Consider the following 15,326-nt stretch of genomic DNA (forward strand, 5'->3'; position numbering starts at 1 on the left):
TTATTCACTGGTTTGTTCATTCAGGTGCTTAATAGTAGGGTTTTTTCACTACCTGACCTACTGTCGGGGTGTTTCTGCTGAATTCTCTGAAGTTACTTTAAAATGGAATTGATATCAATTGAAGGCTGGGCAAATATGACAATAAAGGAGTACTTGAATGTTTTGTGTAATGTTTTTAGGTATGCTTCTTCAGTTGTGTCTGGGTACAGAAACTTTTAAAGAGATTTCTGGACAACATACTTCCTAAACAGTCTATTGTCTTAAAATTGTTCTATATAACCGTCCAATCTGCTTCACTGCTATTTAATGTAGACTTATCTGTGTGATACTGTACCACGTATTTGATGAGGAAAAAATGGAGTTACTTTTGATATTGCTATAGATGACATGCTAACCTTTAGAAATGAATTTTAAAGTGGTTCTAATGTTCAAAAAAACCCCAATTTCCTTTCAAGTTTCTTGTGGATCAAATCGTTAAACTGTAGCCACCTTGCTCTGTATGTTTCACCTGAAATTCATAGTTGTCTTTGTTTTATGCTGGAGGGCCAAGTTTACAAACCTGGTGCTGAGATAACCTAGGTGTTTTCTTTTAAAAACAAACAACAACAAAAAAACCTCACCCAAACCCCCATTGTGTATTTAACCATTTGGCTTGCTCAGAGTTCTTTGTAAATATCCGTTTTTACCATGATGAATTGTTCATGCCTGTTTAATGGAGCTCTCTTGATGATGCAGACTTGCTCAGGTTTGGTTTTGCCATGTGTTATATGGTGGAGTTGGATACTGGGACCAACCTATAGGGATCCCCATTCAGACAAGTGGATTTCCTTAGTGTTATCAAAATTACTTGGAATGATCTTGCATACTGTGTGGTGGGCTGTTTTGGGTTTTGTTTTTGTTTTTTTTTTTTTTTTTGTTCTTGTAGTTTAGATGCAATGGGTCTTCTGTAAATAATTGGTAAAGTGAAATTCTTCAAAATGGACTGTGGCAACAGAGCGTACCTACTCAAACCTCTTGATGTGGAGAGATGATAGGTTGTTGGAGGATGTGAATGGCAAGTGTGTGGAGGAGTTGATGGGGACTGTCTTGGTTCTACTGGTAGAAGCTGATGTTGGGATGCTGTGCCATGGATGTCCCCATAGAAGCCCAGACTGGCCTGTTACCCCTTTCCCCCCCAGCAGTCCCCCAGTGTCTGATTTTGCTCTCTTGTTGCCATGCTTGCGAGTATGCAAGATGTCCTTACACTTTAAGGAGTCTGTTGGTTGTGGGAAGACAACTGGTTGTCCGAATGCAAGAGGTTAGGGGATGCTTGGATGTCCTCCGTTTCCTCTGGGGTACATCCTCTCGATGCTAGGATGTTGTATTTGAGGTGTCGCTTGAGTTCCAGTTCTACAGCTCGGCTATTATATGGCTTTAAAATTAATTTGTCGTGTTAAAATCAGTTAACAAACATTAATGGGTTAAGAACGTGAATCAGAAATAACCTTTTTATTGTTGTCAAGACTTATTTCACAGTAGTGCCTTTGCATAACCCATGAAAACGGTGTAGCGGTTGGATTTTTGTTGTGGGGGAGAACCACTAGGGAGGCGCTGTGGAGCCGGAGGTGGCTCTCAGCATCACAGGGCTTTCTTGGGAGCGCTGGCTCCTCTTCTCCCAAGCCTTAAGTGCAAGTGGTGGGGGACGAAATGGTGGAGCTGTTGTTTGGGGATACTGCCACTGAATTGAAAAAAAAGCTACCCCTCGGGTGGGGTGAGCCCCCAGGTGGGTTGCTGCTGGGCTGCATGGCTCTTAGCTCCACTGCCATTCTTTCAAAATGGCTTGTAACAGCACCACTTCCTGTCCAGGGAGGAAGTAATTTTAGCCCAGGCACTGAAATATTTAGCAAATCTTTAAAACAAAAGGCACAAATTCCATTTCTTTCTGGTTTCAAAAGGGTGTCTGAGCCACATGGGGTTAAGGTGCCCCTTCAGCTGGGGCAGTTGGAAGGAGCCAGGGCTGTGGGGGGTAGCAGGCACCCTTTAGGTGGAGGCTATCTCTTTTTTTGGTAGAAATGAAGGGGTGGGTCTATGGTACATCACCTGAGTTGTGGGGTAAATGTAGAGAGTGTCAATCAAAGGCAGAGCTCAGAGCTGGGAAGGAGCTCTAGATGGCGGCTGTGCCTTAGAGAGAGCGCGCTCAGCTCCGTGCCTTCCCCAACACTTTACGCAACTTTCCCTAACTTTCGGGCAGCCTCAGGGGGCCCCCACAGCCCCTCGCCTCTCCTAGGCACTGATCGGGGGCCGAGCGGACCTTTTTCGGGCAGAAAAGCAGCTTTTGAGGGCTCCCTTTTCGTGCCTTGCTGGAAAGAAGAAGCCGTGGAGAGAGCCCAGGTCGTTGTTTTTCCAGCTTAGAAGCCATGGCGTACCTCCATTTTTGTGCGCTCTCCTAATGAGCTTTTTTCCCCCGGACATTTTTCTACTAATTATCGCTTCTTTTGCTTTATCGGCAGCATATTTTTGGGATTAGAATATATATTTTTTTTTCATTCTCTGAAATTCGTATTTTATCGTTATAACTCTAAATATTTTGGATCTAATGTTTTTCCACTACCCGAAACTAATATCGACTTGGTCCTGGCGGCGGTGCATGGATCAGGTAGGTGAGCAATTATTATTAATAATTTTTAGATTTCTGCCGTTTTGAGTACTTTGATTTTCAACCGATTTGAGCTGTATTGGGATGACGCAATAAGATACAGAGATTATTTGCATCCAGTGTTACTTTGGGAAAGTTTGCAGGATGCTCCTCTACTGTGTTTATTCTCGGATTTTTCTTCTAAAAACGGTTATTTGTTTTAAATCTCCGTTTTGCCGTGTTGATCAGTGTTGTGTATTGTTATAACAATATCATTGCAGCGTCAGGACTTTGTTCCTGATAATGAAAGCCAGTGAAACGAACTGGGACCTTACCTTTCTTTCAACTTTTGACAGTAAATACCTGGGCACAGGACTTCAAAGCAAACAGACACCCCTGACCCCCTCTTAATATTTAAGAATAAAAAGATGATGAGAAATAAGGACAAAAGCCAAGGAGAGGAGGGTTCAGTCCACAGCAATGCATCGAGGTATGATCTATCAACTTTCTTTTTTTTTTTTTTTGTAAAACCTGTGAATACCCTGTTTACTTTGACAGCCTTGGGTTACTGTCAGTGCTTAATACAAAACATTTTACTGATTTTGCTTCCTTTTTAAGGAATGACCTTGAGATTGTTAGCATGCCACACCCTAATTTTTTTTGGTAGCAATTTCTGAAAGTTGTGTTGTGACTTAAGGGCCCATGTCATAGTCAAAAGGTACTGTACCTTTATTCAGGGGAGCCCTTTTCTCTGTATTATGTTTTTCCATCTTTTGAATTTCAGTTTTTAGGTTTTTTGTGCTGTGAAAAATGACCTTGTCGGTTTAGCCATTGCTGCATTGCACCATTTTACATACAAGGCAAATTTTTCTTTGAAGAATCTCAGAAGTCTAAACTTTAACAGGGCCATACAGAAGCCTGGTGTAGTAGTAAATTATAGTAAATAGACACAAGAAAAAGATATATGAATGAAAAAAAGCTCATTTTAAAATATAAACTGGAAAGTGCCTGTTTGTCCGATACCCCTTACTTCAAATTTTATTTGAGCTTGTAGAACTTTGATACTGTTTAGGTATTTTAGAACATTTTGATACAATTTAACCAGACTTTCTCCTGCTGGTGATAGCATTTCATGTTGTAAAATATACACTGGGACTAGTAACAAGAGCCTCCGAATGCTTTGCTTGTTTGTTTCATATATTTTTGCTCAGAGTGTTTTTATTTACTTTTGTTGAGTAATGAGATTCTTTACAGATTTCTATAAACTTAACCTTTATGTGGGAAAAGTCTGAAATACTGGAAATGTTTGTGTGCTAGGAATGCAGAAGTATAATTACTGAATTGCTCATTTTGTATTTAGAGTCAGCTTTTTCAAAAACTGGAAATTAAACTATATGCATTTTTGTTTTCTAGTTTGTAAATACACTTGAGTTTTTTGCATTTTGTTAATATTGATTGAATCGTGGCCTGTTTATTTTTCTCTGGTGTTGTCTTCAGTAATTTTTAACCAACATTAATAAAAAAGAATTTTGAACTGTCTGTTGTATCACATGTGCTCTATGTGATGTTTGCAGGTGTTTGAATAGTATTCTTGGTGTCCAGTATATAACCTTCCTTAAACACACAAGCTTGAAATACTGTGGGAATATGTATTTTACCAAATTACTGTAACCTTCTAGCATAAACTTGGATGGTATTTTGGATTTATTAAAATTGCAGTCAGATTTTTAAATCTTAAAATGGATATAGGTAAGTTCATTTAATTTTAAATGATTATTAACTAAATTAGCCTCAGGGACTGTGGAAGCATTACATATAGCACCTATACAGAGCTTTTATAATAGCGCAGTTTAAAAACACATCATACTTTTAAACCGTGCTATCTTTATATTACTGTCAATACTGCACACAAAATATTGCCCAAAAAAGTCGATTTTTTTTTTTGGTAACACATGGTTCAGTTTATTTAAGTCTTTATGGTTTTTTATTTTTAAGTGCAGGTTATCAGCAAGAGCAAGAATATATTTTTTTTTTTTTTTTCCGGGAAATTGAATTAAGTTGTTTTTTTGTGTTAGAAATATGCTAAATAGGAGATGAAATTGGAGACATCTAGCAGTAGTTCCACAGAAGGAAAACCTTTGGGGTTTTTTTTTTGTCCTTAGGGGTATTATATTTGCATAGTCTCTCATGTGTGCTTTTGGTGTTTTCATTGAAAGGTTATGTATCACAATTGATCAATTTATGTGTAACACCTGTTGTGTGAGGTTTCCCTTCTCCCCCTTCATGATTATTTTTTTCTCAAAATGAACTTTTTGTGGGTAACATGCACTGGCCTGAAGTGTGGGAACAATTGAGCACAGGATATTTGTAAGTGAGCCCTGTCGAGCTTACTTCTGAGCTGTGAGTCAGCTGAATGTCGTAAAATGGGCTTTACTTCCTGAGGTTGACTTCAAGTTGTAGGGGAAATGATTTCTAGGAAGTAAAGACACCAGTTTGCTTTACTGTAGCCCAGAAATGCACCGATGTCTGCACTTCACGTGCATCTGGCCAGCTTTCTCCCTGGTTGTGAGACCAGCTCAGCGTCCGTGGAAATATGTGAAGTCTTGTTACCTAGACCCTGGTGGGAGCCTGGGTGATGGAAAAGGTAGACACAGCCGGTGCCGCTCACCTGGGGTCTAGAAGCAAAGATGCAGGACTAGAGAAAGGTGTTAAGGCAGAAGAAAACACAATTCCTGTACACCACCTTCGTGTCCTCACTGGGGAACGTGTTTGGAGTTGACTCCTACCTTTCCAGTCCTAAGGAAACACAAAGCCGTGTGCTGAATAAACAAAAATACCTGGGAATTCTCCCAAAACAGATCATTATTATTGGGGAAGGAAGTGGTGTTAACTCTTTACAGTTTGTAAGCTGAGGGCTGTACTTGGTGTGCCTTTCTAGGTGAACAGCAACACCTGTCCTTTGTATATTGACAGTAAATGTTTCCAAACTTGAAGCTGGCTGATTTCATGCAACTTTCTCCACCTGGGATAAAAGTTGGGATGCTGCAGTTACTTACGACCACCACCTGTGTATCTGGGACTCGCATTAAATAATTGAACAAAACCCTGGTGTGTTTTCTAGCATCTTCTGTGCTGCATTTCTGAAAGGCAGCTGTTGGGAGAGGGTACATCCATGGTGGAACCCGTATGGGAACGTCAGAGGTGCCAGGCAGGCCGGGGTCACCCTGAAGTCCAGGAGTGAGTTTTGTAGGTGATAGCAAGTAACACACAGTGGATACGGTGTTCCTCTTGTTTCCCCCAACCTGCATTGCCTGTGGTTGCTCCTGCACCTCCTAAATACCCCAGAGTGGGAACAGTTTCTGCTGCAGAAGCTGCAGGGCTGAACAAACCCTTGCGTCTTTGTCCAGCCCTTGGCTTCTCTAGCACTAAAATATTATTTGGGGGAAAAAAAAGGGGTTATGGTGGGTTAGATCTCAGCCTGTTTTCTGTTTGGAGAGCTGGAAGTCTGAGGTCTGAAATGGTGGGGTTTGCACTCAGGGACCACCTTCGAGAGGCAGAGTGCTGTGCAGCGTGTGCTGCAGCCTTCGCAGAGCAGAACACCCTCGTTTTGCGTGGCAGCCATTTTATGAAGATGCAGTTACATACGAAAGAGGATTTGGAAGGGGGGGGAGGAGGAGGGAAACGAAGATGTTAAACAAAATTTGCCTTCTCTGGCTGCCGATGAAAGCAGAGGGCATCCCTTTCTTGTCGTGGCAGTGCTCGGGAAGCCCCAATTTGCCCCTGAAAGGAGCAGGGGAGGCTGCACCGCCTGGCATTTTGGTGCGGGTCCAGTTCAGTCACAAAATGGCTGTTCCTTTGTGCCGCATAGCTGACAGACATACTGCATTGCACTGTGTGTACTCTAAAAACAGCAGGAAGTTGCTGGTGGGGAGTTCAAAGGCCATCTTGTGCTGCCTGGGGACGGCGATTGGCTGCGCTGGCTCGGCAGCAGGCGGATGGCGGCGGCGGCTGGTGCGGAGGCAGAGCCCTGCCTGCGCGCCATGGCTGCTGCGCACGCTGCACCGCCTCTCCCACGCCAGCCCCGGGCTCTGCTGGGCTGTACTGGGCTGTACTGGGAGCCTGGCCACAGAGCGCACCGCTGCCGTCCCTCGCTTCCTCTGGCGGGCGCGAGCTTTTATTTTATTATTTCTTTTTTTTAATAGGGCAGGCTATTTTGGGAAGCAAGCGGCTTGAAAAGGAGCAGGGTTATTTTTGGTGTGGATTTTTCTTTTCTTTTTTTCTTTTCAAACTTTGAAGGGAATTGCAGAATATCGTATTCCTGGAACATCTGGCTTTTTTTTTTTTTTTTTTTTTTAGTAGCGTTATGGCTTTCAGCATCCTTAAACCACTAACACTCACTCTTGCTTTCAATGTGCATTTTGCAACTGATTTTCTTTGAGCTGAGTGGAAGTGTTCAACACATTTTTTTAAAATGCCTCTGACTATGGGTTTTAGCTTTTCATCCAGGCTGACGGGTTATTTTTAAGCTGTTATAGCCATCGTGTACCGAGTCTTTCAGTTTCATTCCCGATGCTGGATTCTTTTATGAGGATTTTTATTTTCCCCTCCTTTTGAAGCTTTAACCCTTTATGAAACTGTCCGGAGGCTTTTTTGAAAAGGGAAAATGCTTGATCAGTGCAGGACACAAAAGGAATAATGTGCAAGGGATTCATATGAATAATGATGTAATCTGCGTGCAGCACAAAGGAGATTGTTCTTGTTTTGCTTTGTTACTTCTGTTTCGCATTACCCTCTCGAAGGAAATGTCTCATCTAATTACGAATGCACAATTCTGAGACTTTCAACTTCTCTGTTTCCTGGTTTGTGATTGCTGCCAGGAGAGGATTCAATATATACAGTGCTATAAAAAAAAGGCTCACCAACCACAAGAAGCTACATTTAGCTGAAACTTAATCTCTTCTGGATTGTTCTTTTTTAGTTAAACATCTTAAGCTAATTAATGAAACTTTACATGTTCTCTAAATGCATGACCGTTGTGCTGAATAAAAATGGAAAAGGAGGAATAAAGAGCTCACCTGGGTAATTCTGTAACCCTGCAAAAACGCTTGTGGCACGCAGCGAGCACTGCTGCCGGGGCATTGCTGGGCTTGTGCGCACGTGTGTGCACGCATGCTCCCACGCATGCTCCCACCGCGCTCCTGCCTGACCTTACAGTGCCTCCAGCCAGGAGGAGTCGACGTGGCTGAGATTGTAGATTACAGCCTGTTCCGCTTCCTGTTGGGTTGATGTTTCACCTGCTGTACTTTGAGGGCAACAGTTGCCCTTATCTGCACCTTCCCCCATTTCTTATATGAGCCGAAGCCAAACTCTCCCACGGCTCAGGGAGAAGCAATGCTGTGTTGCGGTGCCACAGGGCTGTACCCTGACCGCTTGTAGGGGATGGCACTTCTGAGAACACGGGATCTCACGAGTGCATCGTGGGAGCAGTGTGGCTGCCCGCATTTGGGCTATAATAACCACGTTTTGCATTAAAAGAAATATTTCTGCTGTTAGCTTCATGTTAGACCTCTGAGAGGGCTCAGAGGGAGGGCCAGGAAGGCAGTGATGTTTAACTTTAATCTCTCCAACTTGGTGTAGGGAGGAACCAGTTCCTATCTTTGTCATGTTTCACCCCTCGTCTTGGAAAGCTGTTCATGCAATTAGCAGGGTACTGAGTTGCCAAGCCTGTCCCTGAGGAACTTTTATACTGACATGTCTCTCTATTCAGGCTTGCCACTGCTAGTTTTAAAAGGAGTAGATGAGAGTACCCGTGGCAGATGCAGTGAGACTACCCACATGGTTACGTACCTGGGACGGTGAGCAGGCATGTAGGGACGGAACTGAAGCTTCTGGTGCTGTAGCCTTGCTGCTTCTGAACTTGAGACAGATAAAGGAAACCTACTTTGGCTGGGTTTGGCAGCTTATGCTGAAATTGCATCTCCTGATGCATAACCTGGAGGAGTGTATATCCACTGTATCTTGTTTCGTGTGGCAGACAACAGTTCCAGAAGGAATTGCAATGTTAAATTAGGCTGTTAAATTCTGGAGGTGGAGAAGCGCTTCTAAATCTCCCATTGCCCCAAGCTGAAATTCACCTCAGGGGTATGGTGATAATGGATGAAGATGCTGTTCTGCATTCTCTCTCCTCTCCTTCAAAGAAAATAAACAGAAGAGCACTGGGGGAGGGGATGGCCTGGATTACCATGATTAGATATAAGCAGCCTTCTAGCAAAGGATGTACTGTTCTACTGACATGATGTCTTACATAAATTTTTCCAGTGTGTTTTTATTAAAAGATGTGTGCTAAAATGCCCTTTGAAGATGCTCTTTCAACAGGTGGTGGTGTGCTTGTAAAGTCCACCTTTTTATCCTGCGAAGGATCCTTGAAATGAAAGCAAAAAAGCCAAGATGAAAAATTCACACCTAGTGACTTGCAGTGAAGTTTTTGTAAGTCTGTCACCCTAGTAGTGCCTCCTTTTCTTGGAGCAGGGATTGTCTTTTGGATTATAATAAGCAGCAAAATTGTTGATGTGTCTTTCCAAATGTTCAGTAGCTCTTATTACATCGCTGTGCAGCACTGCTGCTGAACTATAATTTTCAATATATGTGGGCTGAGATAATCTGCGCTGTAGTATACGTGTTTTTCTGGCCTTGACTTCTGAGGTTAAATAAAGTTTGAAATGGTGATCTCAGATTCTCTCTGGTATTGTGCATGGGGTTTGGTCTCAGCAGGGCTTTTGAGGAGTAGGTTTGCTGAGCACCGGGTGTGGTACAGATGGATGCTGAATGCTTTGCTGCTCCCGAACCTTTACCCCGGCTATAAACACTTGCGATGTCAAGAACCCACTGACTCCAGAACACCTTGCTCCTTAGGAAAAAGTTATGCTGTAACTATTTATGTTTCTTCAAGTTTTATTGTTAGGTGTAAATGACTTAATAGAATTGCTAATATTTTAATTATAGGAGTCATCTACATCTCCTTCTTGGGGAGGAACCTCTGCTCTTAACTACAGAGTTGTCACCAGTTGAGAGCTTTGAATGCCATGTACTGTCTGTAAAAGGGAAGCTTAATGATGAGCCTTAAATCTCTTGGTTAAAACCAGCTTTTAGCAGTCACTTGGAAAAAGCCCCTCGGGCCAGGTCAGGCTCCCCTCTTCTCAACTGCAGCTCACCTGGAACCAGAGGAATTTGTGTGCCTTCATCATCTTGTTAATGGTTTGGGGTCCTAAATTTCCGTATTACCGCGTTTCTTTTAATCTGTTAGGCCGTAAAGGAAGTTTGCAAATGTTAAGGGAGGAAAAAACCACCACCCTTTCTGCACTGATTTAAACCAAAATTATGTGTGCGCATTCCGTACGCTTTCCCCCCTCCCATCTCTACATGTCCTTTACAAAAAGTCGGATGCTGCCGCTGAGCGGGGTTCCCTTTGTGCTGCCGTGGAGGGTTCTCCTGGCTGTCCCCTGCTGGGACAAAGCCGAAGCCGTGGCTGGGGTGGCAGAGGGACGCAGCGAGTTAACCCCTGCCCGCCCCCGGGCTCCCTCTGCCCCGGGGTCCCCCCGCGGGCGGTGGATGCGGAGCCGCCTTCCCGGGGAGGGAGGGACCTCAAAACCCTGAGAACTGCAATTGTCCTTCCCTTTCTGTGCAGGGAAAGGGAGGGATGCCGCCTTTGGAGATGCTCAATGGCACTCCTTAATCAAGCAGACAGGTTTTGACTCCTTTTGTCCCTGTGCTGTGGTTTTTTTTTTCCTCTTTTTTTTTTTTTTTTTTTTTTTTTTTTTTCCCCACTGAACATCCCAAGCATTTTCAGCCTTTGGCTCAAAGATCAGAGTGCCAGCTCTCTCAATCATGAATGAACTGCTCCTTTTGCTTGCTTATGCGAGCGTAATGCGGTGTCTTTGTAGTGGAGAAAAAAAAAACTCAACCCTTTTGGAAAATACTTGTCACTCAAGATAGCCCAACGTGCTTTACTGGGAGCTGCAGTGGAGCGGTGAGGGATATATTTAGCTCACTGTACGCTCAGGATTGCTTTGCCTTTGGCATTTGGGAGTCCTGTGCTGGGGCAAGTAGCGGTTGCCAGAATGCGTGTGAAGATTTCCCTTTGCCTCCTCCCCTTCCCTGCCTTTGAGCCAAGCTGGAAACCAGCACAACCCAATTCAGATGTTTTTTTTTAGATAGGATACCTGCGGAGTGCATAATCCCATAGCTGTTACAGGAGCACCATGGCCCTGTTGACCCTAGTGCTGTGTAAAAGTAATTAACGCCCAACCTCTGCAAGCGAGGTTTGCAGTCTGATGTGGAAAATGTGGATGTTGTCCATGGGAACTCTTCTCACTTGCCTATTTAAGAAAAAAAAAAAAAAAAAAAAGTTGCTGGACACAAAATGAGGTTGCAGAGGTATTTTTCTGTTTGTTGAAGGACACGTTGGTTATCTGGCAGGGGCAACCCCGTAACCTTGAGAGTGTTTGTTGTGGCCCTTGAAAGCCCGCCCAGAGTTGGCCAAATTACACTGGGAGTATTAAAAGTTGTTTGAGACTCGCTTCTAAACAGTATGAAGAGCCCGGGTGCGTTTAGTATATTCTAGTTGAAGTTGCTGTTTTGGGATCATTGTTAAAAATACATACCGCGCGTGGGTACGGATACTACAGTAGCAGGAATATTTTTCTTCCTTCCTTTCTCCCCCCCCTCCCTGTTTCCACTTTTGCCCGAAGGATATAAGTCAGGAAGAGCTCTTGCATTGACTGACCCTCCTCGTCTCTTATCGCTCGGAAAAATCTTTGCCTTGGGAGACAGGCAACCACCAATCACTCTTTTTTAACAGACTTTCAGAATAAAATAAAGGGATATCAAAAAGCTAGGAGTGAATTTGTCTCCAGTATTGCAATTTGAGTGTCATTCACTTAGCTGTCCTGCAAGCTCCATGTACCATCCGTATGGCCTTGGCTACACTGACTGTAGCATTTGCTCATGGTTTTTTTTTCCCCAAGGCAAAGAACAGATTCTATGAAGTTCTCACTTCTCTGTGGTCCATGTATTATCCCCTCTTTATCAAATGTTATCCTCTCTTTGTCAGGTGATCTATAGCCAGAATCAGTCTTGTCTTTCTCTCCCTGGCTTGCTATGCCTAGAGGTGAAATTTAATGAAATTTAATGTGGTTTGGTGCTTTTTTACAGCTACTGTGTGACTTGGGTGCATGCATCAACATTAACTGATGGTGCTTGTTTTTATTTGCAATATATGTAGGCATTTCATATGTGTGTTTATATAACAATAGGGAACAGCACATTTATAGATCAAATATTCAAAGGAAAAAACAGTATCGTGGTATCCCGCTGAGTCGGTGCGTTGGCATCTTCTGTGGTTTGTCGCCATCCCTTTGTGTGTACAACGGTTTGTGTGTATGTCACTTTAGGAAGACACATCTGTTTAAATCGTTTTAAATCGGTGGCCTGGGCTGGCTTTGCTGATCTGTGCTTTGGAGCGAATCGTGGGCGGGTGAGACTGGCAGCCCTTGCTGGAGAGCTGCGGGGGTTGAGAAGCCTCTTGTACTGGTAGAGCTGGATCTGACAGATATGCCTGGTCTGGAGAAGACATCCCGCTCACTTTAGAGAGCGGCAGCTCTGCTGCCCGCTGGTTTGGTAGTGCCATATGGCAGCAGGTTGAGTGGGCTGACCTGCGGTTCTGACCCACAACCCCCTCCTGGATGTTTGAGGGTTGCCATAGAATTGGAATTCTGAGCAGTTGCAGACCGTTGGCTTGGCTCTGCCAAGAGAGGGTGGCTGAAGACCCAGAGGTGGCTAAACAGCCAAATTTGGAGTCTTTTCTCCTCTGCAACTTGTCTGTGTTACCAAACGTAGTATACTTCCACTGATCCTGGTTCCTGTAAAGGCTTGGTCCTGATTTTGCTCGCTAAGCCGGCAGAGACCTATTTTGCTGTTTCCCTGGGCTGGTCTCCTGGAGTGTAAACAAGTTCAAGTGGCTCTTGGGGGAGTCCGGTAGCCCAGTCGGTGCCAGTATGAGCACAAGGTGAGTACTGGGAAGGTGAGGTGTAGAGTGAGGATGGGTTAGGAGCGGGGAGGGGGTGTCTTTGGCCTCTCGGTGGCAGCAAGCCAAGCTGTGGATTGACACCTGGGTGGCAGTTATCCACAGGACACATGAAGCTGTGTCCAGCAACACATAAGGGTTAAGCGACTGTTTGCCGAGGGGATGAATAAGCTTGGTTTCTGATATTATCCGGCCCCTGATGTTATCCAGCCCTTAGGAATTCGGGCCAAGGAGCCTGTGCGGGGTGGTTTTGCTGAGGCTGAGTACCTCCTGAGCTTGCGAGGCCCAGCGGAATGTTGCTGTTTGGATTCAAACTTGTTTAGATTCCAAACGTTCACAACAGTCCTTAAAGCTAGGAGGAGCTCGGCTTGTGGGAGGGTCTTGGGTCATTAATCCTCCTTTATCCCCCTGGCTGAATTCAAGTTCTGCCCGTCAAAAGCCAAATTTTGAAGTCTGGGACAGAACGGTCCCTGTTAGAGCCATTCCCTCGTCAGCTCTTGGTACCAGAAATGTGTATTGGGTCAATTTTTCAGCTTCTCTTGCACCTTCTTGAAACATATATACTGTTTGTACTGGTTGAGAGCTTATAAAACGTTTTGTTGCTGTTAGCTAAGATGATCCCCTATAAAATGAAGTCATGTGAAATATTAAACGCTGAGGCAGGAGGCTTCAGGCACACAGTAATTGCCTTGTAAACATCGATGCCTGATTGTAAAGGGTCTTATCGCTGCCATTCAGCTACTTATTTCTTGGAAGAAACGTGTCCTTCTTGGTAAGGGATGATTTGGTTTTCTTCCCCCTCAAGTCAGGAGCAGGCTCTTAATTAAAATGGAATTATAGCCTGAAGTATTTCTTAGAAACCAGGGGAATGTACTTGGCTGAGCCTTAGCAGATCTCAGTTTTTATAGGAGTTTCTCACTTCAAGGGAATTACCAACGGTCCAACTGTAGCTTTTGTGGTGTTCAGGGGGTGTTTCTCTGCTGACTTTGGAGGGGAACAGAGTGATTGAATTGTGGTTTTTGCGACAACTAATTATAGTTTATCCCCCACTTACAGTTTAATTGAAAGTAGGTCTTGTTTGGATGTTAACTTAGGGGCATTAAAGCAGGGCACGTTCCAAAAATAGCTTCTGAAAAGAGGACTTAAATCTCCAGTTATGTACAGTGTAAGACCTGACTTGACATATAACGTTGCGGATCCTTTATACTCTGTTGGCAGGTAGAAATGCTTCCCGATTGTCTCGGTGATAGTTCGAAAGGATTATTTTATGGAATTAGCCTTTTCAGTTCTCTTTTTTTATTCTGTCAATGTAGAAATAAAGACAAGTACATATCCTTTTGCCTTGAGAACAGGTTGCTTATTAAAAAAGAATCATCTGCAACAGCCTTCAGGAGGACATACCACTTCTCATCTACATTTCTTTCCTTAGTAGGGCAAGCGAGTGCATACCTGTACATGCCGACGTGTATGTCATCTCTCTGTCGCTGGAGAATTCACCCTCTCTTCAGATGACACAGTTCACAAGTTCACATCTTAAAAAAAAAAAAAAAAATTATAGTGTCCAGATAATGTGATGGATAAAGCACATTAATTATGGCTATTGATGTGCAGAAAGGCTGTGTCCCTGTGTCCTTGAAATAAAGCTTAGGGCCTTGAGAAACAAAAGAGCTGTGGAATGGGAGGAGGCCAATAATTACTGTTCTGCCTTTAAACAAACACTGCCAAAGCTGTCTGGCCTCAGTCTAGCCTGGGTTGTTATAATTTCTTCCAGCTATTGCTAATAAGTCTGATATAAGAAAAGTGTCTTCCTCGTTCGTGCGTCTCTGTGGAACACGGGACGCCAGCATGACTCAGCCAGAGTCTGATGTTGCCACTTTGCGTCGTGACAGTAGAGGTTTGGATGCCTCCAGATCCCATTCTTTCGTGGAGGTCGAGTCCCCCGTCCCCGCAGGAGGCTCTGTGGGATGGTGTCCTGCCGAGCCCTGCCCGTGGAAACCGGCTGTTGCTGGAGCATCGTCTCCTTAAGTGGTGTGGCAGTGTTTCCTAATAAATTCCCTTGGTTTTATTGAAAAAAAAAAAAACAACCAAACCCAAACCTTGAAACTCTGAAAATTCTCCAATGGAGAAGTTTCATCACTTGCTCTAACTAGACTTGTTTGGAAAGTGATGTGGTTGAGCGGGACGTTGGGAGGAGATGTCAGCAGGTCTGTGGATGTGCTCAATGCGAAACCGTGTTGGAGGGTGGTGGGACATTGCAGGGAAGCATAGTGATGGAGGGCCAAGGTGGAGAAGGAAGAGGGGACTGGAAGTTGCGGAAAATGTGGAGGAAGGGACAGGCGGTGGCAGGGTATAGTGAGATGGTTGTGCGTGGGGCTGTGCCTTTGGTTGTCACAGGTAGGAGTGGGACAGGCGGGAGCAACCGGGCGGCCTCGGAGGGTGTAGTTCAACTCGATTTTCCAGCCCTGCTGGGAGGGAGCGATGCGATGCCCCCCGCTTCCTTCGAAACCAAGCTGGGACGGCGAAACCAGGATGGCTCACCCCTCCGCTTCTTCCTTGAAAAGGCTCTGTTTCTCTTACTTCGTCCTTAGAAATTCCGGCTCACCGCTGTTTCTTTTTTCCCCCCGCGCGTGC

General features: G+C 44.3%; 1 protein-coding gene across 1 annotated transcript in view; it reads left to right on the forward strand.

The window, feature by feature from the left end:
• The first annotated feature begins 2,886 nt into the window (after positions 1-2,886).
• CHD2 (chromodomain helicase DNA binding protein 2) overlaps positions 2,887-15,326 on the forward strand; it is a 56,511-nt gene continuing 44,071 nt past the window's right edge. The window contains exon 1 of the mRNA XM_082488720.1: positions 2,887-3,104. Coding sequence (XP_082344846.1) covers positions 3,043-3,104 — 62 coding nt within the window. The 5' untranslated portion in view covers positions 2,887-3,042. The remainder of the gene's footprint in view (positions 3,105-15,326) is intronic.

Source organism: Vanellus vanellus (assembly GCF_965231255.1).
Source record: "Vanellus vanellus genome assembly, chromosome: 11".
NCBI lineage: Eukaryota > Metazoa > Chordata > Aves > Charadriiformes > Charadriidae > Vanellus > Vanellus vanellus.